Source organism: Peromyscus leucopus, chromosome 7, assembly GCF_004664715.2.
Source record: "Peromyscus leucopus breed LL Stock chromosome 7, UCI_PerLeu_2.1, whole genome shotgun sequence".
Classification (NCBI taxonomy): Eukaryota; Metazoa; Chordata; class Mammalia; order Rodentia; family Cricetidae; genus Peromyscus; species Peromyscus leucopus.
In genome coordinates this window covers 54,853,608-54,866,829 of record NC_051069.1, presented here as the reverse complement: position 1 = coordinate 54,866,829, position 13,222 = coordinate 54,853,608, and the positions used below count along the sequence as shown (strand labels likewise).

The window sequence follows — 13,222 nt, the reverse complement described above, 5'->3', positions numbered from 1 at the left end:
CAGAACTGTTTTTAAATGGGTTGATTTCCATGGAGGGTGTAGCTATCCCATTTTTCTGTCCTGTGTGTAAAGTAACTAGATTTTTGATTGTTCAGGTAAGCTTTGCCCGGTTCTGCTACCACCATAATCCAGGCTTCCCTTTGAATCTGCTACCACCATAATCCAGGTATCCCTTTGAATCTGCTACCACCATAATCCAGGCATCCCTTTGAATCTGCTACCACCATAATCCAGGCATCCTTTACGTCTGCTACCCAGCACAATCCAGGCACTTGGAGTCTGGCGAGTACACACTTGAAACTTTTCATGAACCACTTTTTGAAAGAATTATTTCCTAATTGCTGTCCCTGACACATGTGCAGATTCTCCAAAAGCAATCTCTAGAAGGTTAAAGATCCTTTTTTGTCTAGACAGGGTGTCTCAGTGTGTACTACACCCGTGGGACACTGATGCTGTAGATTTATCCTCCTGTGCTGGCTGTGACCTTGCGTTCCATACTCCGCTGAGTGTCCTCTCTAACACAGGCTTCAGTGGCCAAGTCGGCAAGTTAGCATCATTGTCTAAAATATCACCTGAAATAATTTCTGTGTCAGGATTACTGTTTTTCTTCATGTCTGTGACTATTTAATCAGTGGATTCAACAATTTTTTCATTGTAAATGAATTGTCTATTGACCCATTGCTTATAATAAGCTCGCTCGGTTTTTAAAAGTGAGTATTTAAATCTTGTGTATTTTCTTCTCCGCAGCTTGGCCCAATCAGCCTTGTGTTTATAGGGATTATTTCCGTCCACTGTATGCACATATTGGTACGTTGCAGTCACTTTCTATGTCAGAGGTAAATGTGGACTCATTAAGTCTCTTTGATTTATTGTTCAGCTTCATATTGGCTTAGAGCATCCTTGTCTCGTGTATCTACTGTGCTGTTGTGCCTTGCCTCGAGAGGTTGTGTCTCCTTCCACACCCAACTCTGCTAAGATAATAACCATGGGGCAGGCTAGCGTTTTCTATAGATGATGTGGTCAGGACCTGTGGGCAGTCATCCCTTGTGTTCTCAGAGGACTGCTTCCAGGGTCCCCATGGATACCTACACGTGCTCAAGTCCCTCACATAAAATGATGCAACCTCTGTCCCACCTTCCAGATGCCACAATCATCTTTAATACAGTATAAATGCTATGCACATTATTATTCTATACTATTCACCAAATAGTGACAAGAAAAATAAAGTTGTGTATGTAATTATCACAGACATGTTTTTTCATGAATCTTCCGTATGCAGTTGGTTAACCCACACATGAGGAACTTGTGGGTAAGGGGGGATGATGACTGTACTTCCTTTAGTGTTGACTGTTGTCTATGTGTATACGCTGTATGTATGTGGGCACATGGATGACAGTGCATGTGTGAAGGTGAGGACTTGTGGAGTCAGCACTTTCCTCCACTCTCCGGGCCTTCTGGGCTTGAGCTCAGGTTGTTGGGCTTTTCTGGCAAGTACTTTAGCTGCTGAGTCATCTTGCTGGCCTGTGACAACAGACATTCAAAAGGTGCTCTGCTGGGGAGATGGGATGGGTTCTTTCACCTAGTAGAAGAGGAAGCCACCACGCAGCTGTGCATTTGAAGTGGCAGCTCCAGGTCTTCAGGTCATTGGCGATTCAGTCTGGGGCAGAGTGGCTTTAGTGACAGTTACTGATAAGTGGGCTGACAGACCTAGACAAATAAATGCCCCTTTTAGTTCTGCTTCATGAAATGCTTCATGTTTTAGCGGACCAGGGGTCTGGCCCCAACATTTTCATTAAATGTTCATATAAACGGTTTAATATAAAATTGTTTATATCATGTCTGCTGTTTAAATAACGATGCAGACTCTAGAGAGGAAAGTGGAATGCAGAATGGAGAAGGGACACGGGCTTCATGGAGGTGTTCTGAAGACTAAACATGACAGTGTTTTCGGAACTGTACTGCAGAGCCTGCACGCTGTTCCACAGGGCCATCACAGGATGGGTCATCTTCAGATGAACAGTACACTTGCTAGTTTTCGGTGCTTGAAGTATTTAAATCAAAGCTATCTGAGTCCTACAAATAGGAAAACTACAGCAGCAGATAAAATTTTGTGTGCCTGTAACAGGGCAGATGATGTTTTGAAATCTCTTGACTCATGCTTGTGGGTACACAGATTATTCACACTTTGAAAACAAATCTGCTAATATATATCCTGAGTTCACAAATCTCTATTTATGTGATGCTATTTTCATGGAATGGCCTTATAGACCAATTTAATATTTGCTCTGTGTGTATGCCGTCCCATTGCAGGTTTAAGAAGTCAGCGTTGGGGTACAGTGACACTGTGAGTTCCGCCATGGAGGCCAGCCCGTGGAGTTTCCTTCAGAGGCAGGCAGCGTGGGGCCGGTGAGCACTGGCCTTGCTCCTAATGTCTGTGTGGTGAAGTTAGGCTGATTTTAACTATTTTCGTTGAATAAGACATAAAGTATGACAAAGTTGTGGGAACATAGTAAGTGGTTCTTACAGTGGGACAGACTCCGGTTCTAGTCGCTACGTGTTTGCTATTTTATGGTGTTGATGGCAGTTGACAGGGGTCATCAGTCAGTCATTCCGACCTTGTGCTCATCCGACCTTGTGCTCACCCCTTGCTCCAAGTCCAGTATGCAGGATGCAGTACCTGGGACCTGCCATATCCAGATGATGTCACACAGGTGTCTGGCAACAGTTGCTCTCTCCTTCTACATAACTGTTTTATGTTTTGGAACTTTCCAGAGCATCTCATTATAAAATAAGAACAGAGAAAATTTACCAAAGATGTTTCTGGAGGGTTGATTCATGCTTCCAATCCTCCTGTGTTCTGCATTCTTATGGACTTAGGAAGTAGCAAGTGTACTTCTTCTGTGTGTAAATGACAGGAGGCTGGCAGGGTGGATATACACTGGGCTGGTGTGCAGAACATCTTGAGAAGCAGGGCGAAGGGTTTAGTCTAAAATATGAATTTTTCTCCAGTGCTGAGGCTTGAACAAAGGTCCTTGGGCACACTAGCCTAAAGGCTGCATTGTGAGCCAAACCCTAAGCCTGAACAGAGTTCTGTGAATTGTTTTATAAGCAGCTGTTCTTACACAGCGGAATCACAGAAGTAGGACATGATGTAAAAATCTTAGTCAGCCTGGTCTACAGAGTGAGTTCCAGGACAGCTATGGCTGGTAGACGGAGAAACCCGGTCTTGGAAAAAAAAAAAAAAAAAAAAACCTTTGCCTTTTAACTGAGTGAAGCGTGCTTTTAGTATCCTAGTCTAATGCCTTGCTGGCTGACATGTGAACTTCCTGGGAAACAGATATTTTAAATGACCGTTATCTTAGGAAGTAAAAGAATAAATGGTATTACAGATGCTTTAAAATAGTTAAAAAGAGAAATGCTGCCTGTTCAGAGTTCCCAGTGACACTTCTTTGTGGGACTGTGTTTTCAGGAGCGTGGTCGACTTCTTTCTGGTGATAACACAGCTGGGATTCTGCAGTGTCTATATCGTCTTCTTAGCTGAAAACGTGAAACAGGTGAGTGTGTTTCTGCAGTCGCTGAGATGTGTTCTTCAGATGCCTTGTTTATTGCACGGCTCATCTGTGGAAGCCACGGTTGAAGCTAAAGGCGTGTTTCACTCAGTCTCTTTTATAGATTCCTTCTTTAGTGTCTCTTTGACAGGTTGGATTTCTGATGTTATTGCTGTTGGTATTATTATGCCTGACATTATATCAACCGTGCTTGGCTTTTTGGGGGGCCAGAATGTGGTCTGGCTTACTGTGTCTTGATTATTTCAAATTCAGATCTCAAAAGCATACATGTAGATACTGGGGGTCACATCCTTGATGTTGTTGCTGTTCTTTAAAGGAGGTATAGGATGGTATGCAGCAGCGGGAAGCCGGAGGTCAGAGGGCGAGCGTTTATTCCTAAGGTCCAGTAACTGTTGCTGTTGTTTTAAAAGGGTCTGGAAACACAGGCCGTCTTGCAGTCGTTCCCACGGAACGTGATGACGGCAGAGTCTGGGATCATGCGAGACGGCAGTGATGGAGCTGTTGTTCCATCCCCACCATTTTTACTTGTTTTTTGAGATGGTCTCACTTAATCCAGGCTTGTGTTGAACTTTCTGTGTAGCTCAGGCTGGCCTTGGACCGCCTGATCCTCCTGTATTTACCTGCCAAGTGCTGGAACTGCAGATGTGTGCCACCGTGACTGGTCACGGTTGGGTCTCCTAGTTCTCCCAAGAGAGTTGCCGACAAGCCCTGTTTGAATCTAGGAACAATGCCTTGTGGTTTTATGTTTACAGTTAACTTTTACAATTACCCTGGAGTAACTCCTGCCAAGTCTTGTGTACATGACTGACATGTACTGAACTTACCGGACCTTTTCCTGGAATGCAGCCCTCAGTCACAGGTCCCAGCTGCTACCCTAGTGTGTAGCTTGTTGGTTGTGTATTGCCTTGAACTCAGGGTCTTGGCGTCTCATTTTCCAAGTGTTGGGTTTCCAGTTATGTACCGCCACACCTGGTTGGCCACCTTTGGTAATGATTTTTATCACTGCGTAGGAATTTTAGTGTTTTATTTTGGGTGGGGAGCGGGAGAGGGAGGAAACATCTAAAGACTTTTCATGACTTTCTCTTATGAAACAATGTCTGTTCCAGCTAGAGTTTAATGGAAAATTTAAGGCACGAGAAGATGAAGTAGAAAAAGTGCCTTCCTGGCTGGTTGGAAAGGGAAATTGTCTTTTACAACTAGAATGATGAAAGACTTTTAGAAGCATAAGGGGAAACGGAAAGACATGCAGTCAGACTTTAGAAAACAGCCCGAGGCAGCAAGGAACACCCACGTGGACAGGGTGGGCAGCAGCCACAGAAGTGTGAAACTGGAAATTGTCACTCTGGGCAGAAGTTTTCCTTCCATGGTGGGCAGTGCACATTAGTGTGTACACTGGCCAAACCTCACTGGTCATCACCGTCACTGTTAGACACCGTGGGATGACCTCACTGGTCACCACTGTCATAGGTAGACACTATGGGATGACCTCACTGGTCACCACTGTCACTGTTAGACACTGTGGGATGACCTCACTGGTCACCACTGTCAGGGTAACACTGTGGGATGACCTCACTGGTCACCACTGTCAGGGTAACACTGTGGGATGACCTCACTGGTCACCACTGTCATAGGAGACACTATGGGATGACCTCACTGGTCACCACCGTCACAGTTAGACACTGTGCGGTGACCTCACTGGTCACCACTGTCATGGCGCTTGGTCATAGAGAATGTGAGTTTTATTTTCTCTCTCGTGACTGTAAGCTGATGGATAATTTCCGTCCTCCTCTGTGACTGTACTGCAGGTTCATGAAGGACTCCTGGGGAGCACAGCGTTGGTTTCCAACAGCACAGATCCATCTCAGGCATGTGAGAGAAGAAGTGTGGACCTCAGGGTCTATATGCTCTGCTTTCTCCCGTTTATAATTCTCTTGGTCTTCATTCGTGAGCTGAAGAATCTCTTCATACTTTCGTTCCTTGCCAACGTTTCCATGGCTGCCAGTCTTGTGATAATTTACCAGTATGTTGTTAGAGTAAGTCTGCTTTTGAGTAACCACCTTGTGCTCCCACGTGTGTAAAGCTTTCTTTGGAGGTGACAGTTGTGACATGGAGAGACCTGTTCCACACACATGGCACACGGACAGCAGCAAATGTTGATTTTCCTTCAGGGGATAATGTTAATCATGACATAGATGCTGAGAGGCTGCGTCTGGCTCGAATGTTGGGGAGGGGGCTGTGGGTTTGCATCAGTGTTCCCAAACGTCCCACCTTCCCTGTCGCAGCTCTTGTGAGATTGAGGGTTGTGCTCTTCCTACAGAGCCCCCCATGACTCAGCCGTGGAGTTACTGTGCTTGTGCATTGGAGTTCTGAGCCAGTCACAAGGATGGGCATGCATGTAATGCTCTAAGGTTTTCGCTTGCTGCCCTGTGCCCTCCACTGCCATGGCACAAGTCTGTGACTGTTTTGGTTGAAGACCATGCAGTAGCTGGAACTGAGGTCATTGTTTGAAGTCTCAGGACTCTTAACCCAATCACATTAGACAGACGCCAAGGACCCCAAGAAAGTCAAGGATCCTGTTTTATTTCCCCATGATCTAATCTACTTCCAAGATATCATAAGATTTCCATGAGAAGTTCACATAAACTCATATACTGGGTTTGTTTCACTTTCCTCCCTCTGGATTCTCAAACTGGTAGGAAAGAAGGTTACCTGAGCCTTTCTGAGCTTCCCAGTCCCTTAGCTGCACATGTTAGATTGGTGGATCTCTCAGGAGAGGGAAGGGCACAAGGAAGTGCCCTTGCATCCTGCTCACCTGAGTCATGATTTAGTGGTAGCAGATGATCAGGACCGTTGGGCCCTGCTCACTCTGCTCCTTGCTTTCCCTGTCACATCATGTAATTCTGCATGTGCCTCAACTGTTACCAACCTCCACGTTGCCCACATTACTCACGTGCTTTCACACTGGTTTGCATAGCCTCTTACCTTGGCCTTAAGTTCTAATTCAGCAGGTAAGGCAGAGGAGAAGATTGTGGTGGTGGGGGGGACCAGGATTGGGGTGTCTGGAAGGAAGGTCACTGTGGTCAGTGGTTTTGAGCCAGGTGTCTTACAGTGACTTTGTCTAGATCTCAAGAGAGTGGGAAGCATTACCATGAGATGGTAATAAAGGGCAGCGGGGCCATCCACAGTGAGGAATAGGTCGTGTGTGTTGTGTCGGAGCACACACTGAAGCCAGAAGGAGACCTGAACCAGGGAGAGCCAGCACGGCACTCAGGAGCCAGGGGCCTGAAGGGGTGGGATGCATGGAGACCGCAGCAGCCTGGTGACGGTGGGCTCCGGGTTCTGAGTGTGCCTGCATACTTCTCATGTGGCAGGAGATGTATCCCACGTGCTGCCTGGGACTGGCCAGTGGACACAGGTACTCAGGAGGAATGTGTGGATGTGAGGGAAACAGTTGTTTCTGTAACGATGTCCTAACAGCTTAGCCTCCCTTAACATATATATGTAAAACCTTTACTGAATTTCATAAGCCCAGTTGCTCTGTGAAGCTTGGAAGATGTGATTTCTTTTTTCTTTTTTTTTCTTTTCTGCAGAACATGCCAGATCCCCACAACCTTCCAGTTGTGGCCGGTTGGAAGAAATACCCACTGTTTTTTGGCACTGCTGTGTTTGCTTTTGAAGGCATAGGAGTGGTAAGAATGAGCCGTTACTTGTTTTTTAAACTCTTAACACAAGAATTTTTACAGTCCAACCTTATAAAAGTACATGCTTTTTTGGGGGCAGGGGGACGAGGCAGGGGCAAGACTTAGTTTCGTATATTCATAGAACATGATTCCAGTTTGGGGGGGTGAATGAAAACAATGAAATTAAAGAAATGAAAGGAGGAGGGCCTGGCTGCCCCTAAGGTGTGAGATTTTTTTTATTGTAGATGTGAGGGAGAAGGCAGGCAGAGGGGAGAGTCCAGGCTGAACGTGACTGGCCGACACCGGCTCCGGAAAGATGGGAGAGGGAGCAAGGGAAGAGCCACAGACCCCAGCCCAGGCCAAGAGGCCTAGAGACTGGGGGAGCCCAGCCCCTGCGGTGGGGAGGTTTAGGGGAGGGGGCGGGGTGAGGTGTGCTGGGAGGACCCACAGGCACTGAACAAGACAGGTTGTAGCTTTGAGACCTAACAGTGGGGTAGACTTGAACTATTGTTTAGTTTTTCTACTGACCAGTAACTTAACCTTAGACATGTTTCTTAGGTTCTCTAAGTCTTTTCCTTGGTAGGTTAAGTGACAATATGAGACTAGATTTTTAGCATTGTGGGGGGGGGGGCGGATTTCAAGCCTATAAAAGCCTTAAGGTATTATACTGAAAACTCTTGTTAAGTATCATGTAACTTGAGAAAATAGAACTCACAATTTTGTTTTGTTTGTATCCCACTTATTCAAGAATGCCCAAATAAAACTTTTTAAAAACATTTGAAATTCTGTTGTGCATCTGGGTTGTTTTGCTCTTAAACATGTCTGTGTCCCGAATGCATGCCTGGTTCCTGTGGAGGCCAGCAGAGGGTTAGTGGGCTTTGGAAAAGGAGGTGCAGATGTTTGGGAGCTACCACATGGGTTCTGAGAATCAAAACTAGGTCCTTTGGAAGAGCAGCTAGTGCTGTTAACCTCTGAGCCATCTATCTCTCCAGCCCTCAGATAACACATTTTTTAAAAGGTTCATGTACTGGTGTGGGTCAGGGGAGTTCAGAGCACAGCTTCAGGAGTCGCTCTCTCCTTTTACATTGTGGGGGCAAGGTCTCTCCTGCTCCTGCTGCTCTGCGGCTCTCCAGGGCAATAGGTCTAGGTAGGTCTCTGTCTCCACCTCGCTCTTTCCACAGGAATGGTGCGGTTATAGATGTGAGGCAGCTTATCCAGCCTCTGCAGGGTTTGCATGTCAACCTGCCAGCCCCAACATCATATTACAGACTAGAATATTTGAAGGTTATGGAAATAATTATAAAGTTATTGCCATGTGAAACTCAAAGATAAGTCTCTCTTTGGGTCGGGCACATCATATTTGATTTAAGGTACAACATCAGTGAGATGTCAGGGCCAGGAGATACATCCTGAGGCCTCTAACATCTTAAGTATTTCTACTCAAAATACTTTCAGTATTTGTGGCCTAGAATTTGTAGATTTAGGGAAATTTGAATATTAATGTCTACTGTCTTCAAGTCTGATGGTTTGGTATCAGAACAAAAGCACTTTAAATGCCTCTTCCTGTGAATGCAAATGGATGTCGGCGTCTCTCCCCCCCCCCCCCATCCCCCTTGGCTCTCTGCTGTCTGAATTCTTAGGAATTCTCACAACTCCTCTTACCTTGGTTGTAGCTGTAGATGCAGATTTTAATGTCTGTCTTTCATTAGTTTAGGATCTTAATCATTGTATATTTAGTTAAGGGTTGATTCTCTGACAAAAGTCCAACATACAGTTGCTCATTCAAAACCAGCCTCACCATCCCACTTTCTCTTCCCTTTTTTATTTTAATTTTTAATATTTACTTTGTTAGGACACAAAGTGTCCTATAACATTTCTGTACACACATATCATATACTGTCCTTCTCTTCTTTTGGCTGGTCTCTTCCTTGTGCCACACAGTCCCTCCTGCCTTCCAGTCCTACACTCCATTCCTACCTCTCATCCCTTCCCAAGATCCTTGTCCTGTTCTGTGGTCCCCTTCCTGCCCCCTCCACACACACACACTCTAGAGCAGTTACAGATGTCTACATGTGCGTTCCTATGCATGTGAGCTTTAACTTGCTCTGTGTCCTGAGGGCTTCAGAAGCAACACTCCTCACATAGCACACACCCTGGAGATCCGAATTCTAAATGCCATGCTCCAAGACAAGAACCACGTTCTGTGGAGACAAATGTCTGATGAAGACTGAAACCATGGAATCCAACATGAATGTGGGGGCTCTCTATAGGCCAGAGAGGAAGGACGTGCTCAGAGGACGGACAGTGAGGCGGTGAGCACCACCAGTGATGAGCATCACCAGGGATGAGCACCATCAGGGATGTACACATGCCTGGTCGCATCACAGTGACAGAATGTTGGGTTGTAACTCTGTGCATAACAGATCGTAGAAGTCCACAGCGAGTAAGCGATTGGACTAATGACTACAGGCAGGATCCCTAGTTGCACCTCATCCCCCAGCAGGTATAGATAACTCTCACTTAGTTCTCGGAGAGTGGGCGGAGCTAGAGACTCAGAGTATGATGAGGTGGGTGGGACTAGATGGAAGTACACCAGTCATCACAGTCATGATGGAAACGTGAAAGAAGAGCACTTCAGGGTGTGGTGTCAGTCTCTAAAAGCCATGACCCGTGTCTAGTCACAAGGAAGGCATTAGCACGGACCCAAATCAGAGGGATGTTGTGCAGAGGGGTTCAACAAGTCGGGACAGCGAGCAAAGAAGCCAGACCACAGGAGAGCGAGGAAGTAAGGTGAAAAATGCAGTACGGTGTCCTGGAAGGTCATTCATGGAAGAGCTGGAGAAACTGAGATGGTATTCGGGGTTCAGTCACTTGTGGTTGGCCACTGTTGTCTCAGTTGTGACAACTGGTAGTATAAAGTGTTAATCACAGGAGAGCTGCTCCGGGGCACATGGGAGCCATCTGTGTTTTCCTTGGCATTTAAAAAACAAATCTAAAATTATTCTAACCAGAAAAGGTGTATAAAAATAACCAGCAGGTTGCCTAATGAGAGCTGATCTTCAAATCTTTTCAGGAATTAAAAAATAATGTAATATAAAAATCTACAGAGCACAGGGGCTGAGTTGTTGGCAAAGTGCTTCTGCATAAGGATGAGCCCATCCCCCACATAATTAGCTGGGTGCAGATGGAATCCCAGTGCTGGGAAATGGAGACAGGCAGATCCTGATTGCTCACAGGTGGGCAGTTTAGCTCAACCAGGAAGCTCCAGGTTCAGTGAGATCCTGTCACAAACAGCAAGGTGGAAGCTTGGTATGGTGGTATGTGCCTTTAGTCCCAGAATGTGGGAGGCAGAGGCAGGCAGATCTCTGTGAGTTTGAGGACAGACTGGTCTGTATAGATCCAGGCTAGCCAGGGCTACATAGTGAGACACTCTCAACCAAACCAAGAGGGGAAAACTGAGGTGGAACACGGTAGAGGCGGACACTGATGTCAACCCCTACACACACCACACACACGCAAACATACATGGATATGTCCACATATCACAAAGAAAATAGCTCTTACAAGTGGAATGAAGAAAAGATTTTGCACTTGATGAGACTGCAGAAGATCAACTTTTCTAATTACCCTGGTTATTCTAAATTGCTGTATTCTGTTCCTTTAAAAATAGCTACATTCTCCTCCTAGGTGCTTCCACTGGAAAACCAGATGAAGGAGTCTAAACGCTTTCCTCAGGCGCTGAACATCGGCATGGCGATTGTCACAGTCCTGTACGTCAGCCTTGCCACTCTAGGCTACATGTGCTTCCGTGATGAAATCAAAGGCAGCATTACACTGAATCTTCCCCAGGACATGTGGTAGGTAAAGCTGACTTATCAGTTATAGCTTCTGTGTTTTTATCTTCATAAGATTTGATGGGGAAGATATATTTTTAGATTTATGATTTGAACATTTAAAATTTTTCATGATTTAATTATTTGTAGAACTAAAAATGCACTTGACAGGCTTTTAAATTTTCAAATATGGGCTGGAGAGATGGCTCAGAGGTTAAGAGCACTGCTTGCTCTTCCAAAGGTCCTGAGTTCAATTTCCAACAACCACATGGTGGCTCACAACCATCTGTAATGAAATCTGGTGCCCTCTTCTGGCCTGCAGGGATACATGCAGACAGAACACTGTATACACAATAAATAAATCTTTAAAAAAAAAAAAAAGAGTTGGATCTTAAATTTTTTTTTTTTTTCAAATATGAGACATGGGTAAAAACAGTAACAATATTTATTCACAGAAGTATTTAAGGAAAGTCTTCCTGGAAAAGGAACTGAAGAGAAAGCCTGCAGACAGATAGATAGATGCCCCTGTTCCCAGCTAAGACATGGAGAAGGACCGGGGCAGGACTCTAGGAAGGCATGCCTATATATTGCCAGTTCAAGTGTGAGGGTATGACCTCTACTTGAAGTAGCCTTTCATTCCTTACAGGACTAGCTCACCTCTGACCCCTGCTTGCTATGGTTCTCAAGTTAGAACAGAGCAAATTAGGACTTGTAACTCAAAGACTGTTCAGTCATAGTTTAGCCATCTAATTTTCAGCTAGAAGAAGGCCTCCAAAAGTTATCCTGAGAAACAGTAGACATCTTGAGAAGTAGGCGAGCAAGTCAGGGTAGAGAGAGGTTTCCTTTGGAGAGAGTGCTGAACCTCTTCACAGGGCGGCTGGGTGCAGTCTGTCCTGTTCACTGTCTGCGTTGTGGACCTGGTAAGGTATTAAGAGTTAATAGTCCCTTCAACTATTAACACCCTGAGCGCTACAGGGTGGCGCTGTCCTCTCAAAGGCTAGTGCTCTGGAAAGGGAGAGTGCAGAAGGCCCTGGGATTGTGTGTTTTCTCATGTCTCCTGTGCGCATCGCAGAGTGTACAGCTCTGTGGCTACTTAAGCCGAAGTGAGACCAAAGATTGAAAAGTTGAGAAAAAGTATTGTTATTGAAGGACACATGCCAACCGTAGAGATAAATGGGCTTTTGAAACAGAATAGTAAAAGTGAAATAAATGGGGCTTTTCTACAGTGTGTTCGAACACTGACATTTCTATATTCCTCTTCGAGGGTTGGAAAACCAGTCTGTGTAGTGCTCACTTCTCCAGCATGTAATGTGAGGAAAAACTCAGAGCAGTGTTCCATATAACACCAGATAACAGTACTGCGTGTGGGTGGTATTAACACTAACCATGTGTTAGCCTGTGGAACTCCAGCTTTATGTCAGTGGAATGTAATTATAATTATACGCAAAATAGTGTTTTCATTTTAAAGTATATTACCGGCCATACTTTGAAGATATAACAGTAATTAGAAAAAAAGCAATATTCCTTTAATTGAATTATGAACTAATAAGAATGTTTGCTTAATTCTCTACAGCTGCTTATCAGAACATTCGGAAAAAAAATAGTCATTTAGTAATTTTGCATATTTTCAGCCCAACCATTACAGTTAAATTTTAAGGCCCTAGCTAAGTATGTCCTTGGGTAGTTTCTAAATTAAGATTTATTATTTTCAGCCCTAAGGACTTTCCTTGTTCCTAATTGTGGTGTTTGCCGTATTTTCAATTCTACTCTTACTTGGCCCCAATTGCTTCTTGTATTTGCTCCTAAGATGTGTGTGTGCACTGTGGCCAAAGCCTACTGAATCCTTGCTTGGTCACAGACCACAGAGTGCGTATGCTTCTCAGGGCTGTTGGTCTTAGGATGTCAGAAATAAGCTTAAGCCCTAATTAATGGCTTTGCCGAAAGTAGTCCTGTCTATCCTTTTAGGATAATAGGATTTGTTCCAAGGAGATACACAGAGGCTGTGGACCCTGGCATTTCCACAGGCGAATGAACACAGGAGCTGGTCACTGCCCCAACCTAAAGCAGTCTACCTCAGCACTGCCCCAGAGTCATAGCTCCCCCCAGCCACAGCCACCTTTCTAGTGTGTTTCCTGTGGAT

At 45.1% G+C, this 13,222-nt stretch overlaps 1 protein-coding gene across 3 annotated transcripts in view; it reads left to right on the top strand.

Annotated features, from left to right (window-relative positions):
* Slc36a4 (solute carrier family 36 member 4) overlaps positions 1-13,222 on the top strand; it is a 31,349-nt gene that overhangs the window by 14,718 nt on the left and 3,409 nt on the right. For 2 of the 3 annotated variants that reach the window (XM_028874038.2, XM_028874040.2), the window contains exons 4-9: positions 748-836; positions 2,311-2,406; positions 3,470-3,554; positions 5,375-5,602; positions 7,160-7,258; positions 10,937-11,106. In XM_028874038.2, the coding sequence (XP_028729871.1) occupies positions 748-836; positions 2,311-2,406; positions 3,470-3,554; positions 5,375-5,602; positions 7,160-7,258; positions 10,937-11,106 (767 nt within the window). The remainder of the gene's footprint in view (positions 1-747; positions 837-2,310; positions 2,407-3,469; positions 3,555-5,374; positions 5,603-7,159; positions 7,259-10,936; positions 11,107-13,222) is intronic. The other variant, XM_028874042.2, reaches the window with a different exon arrangement.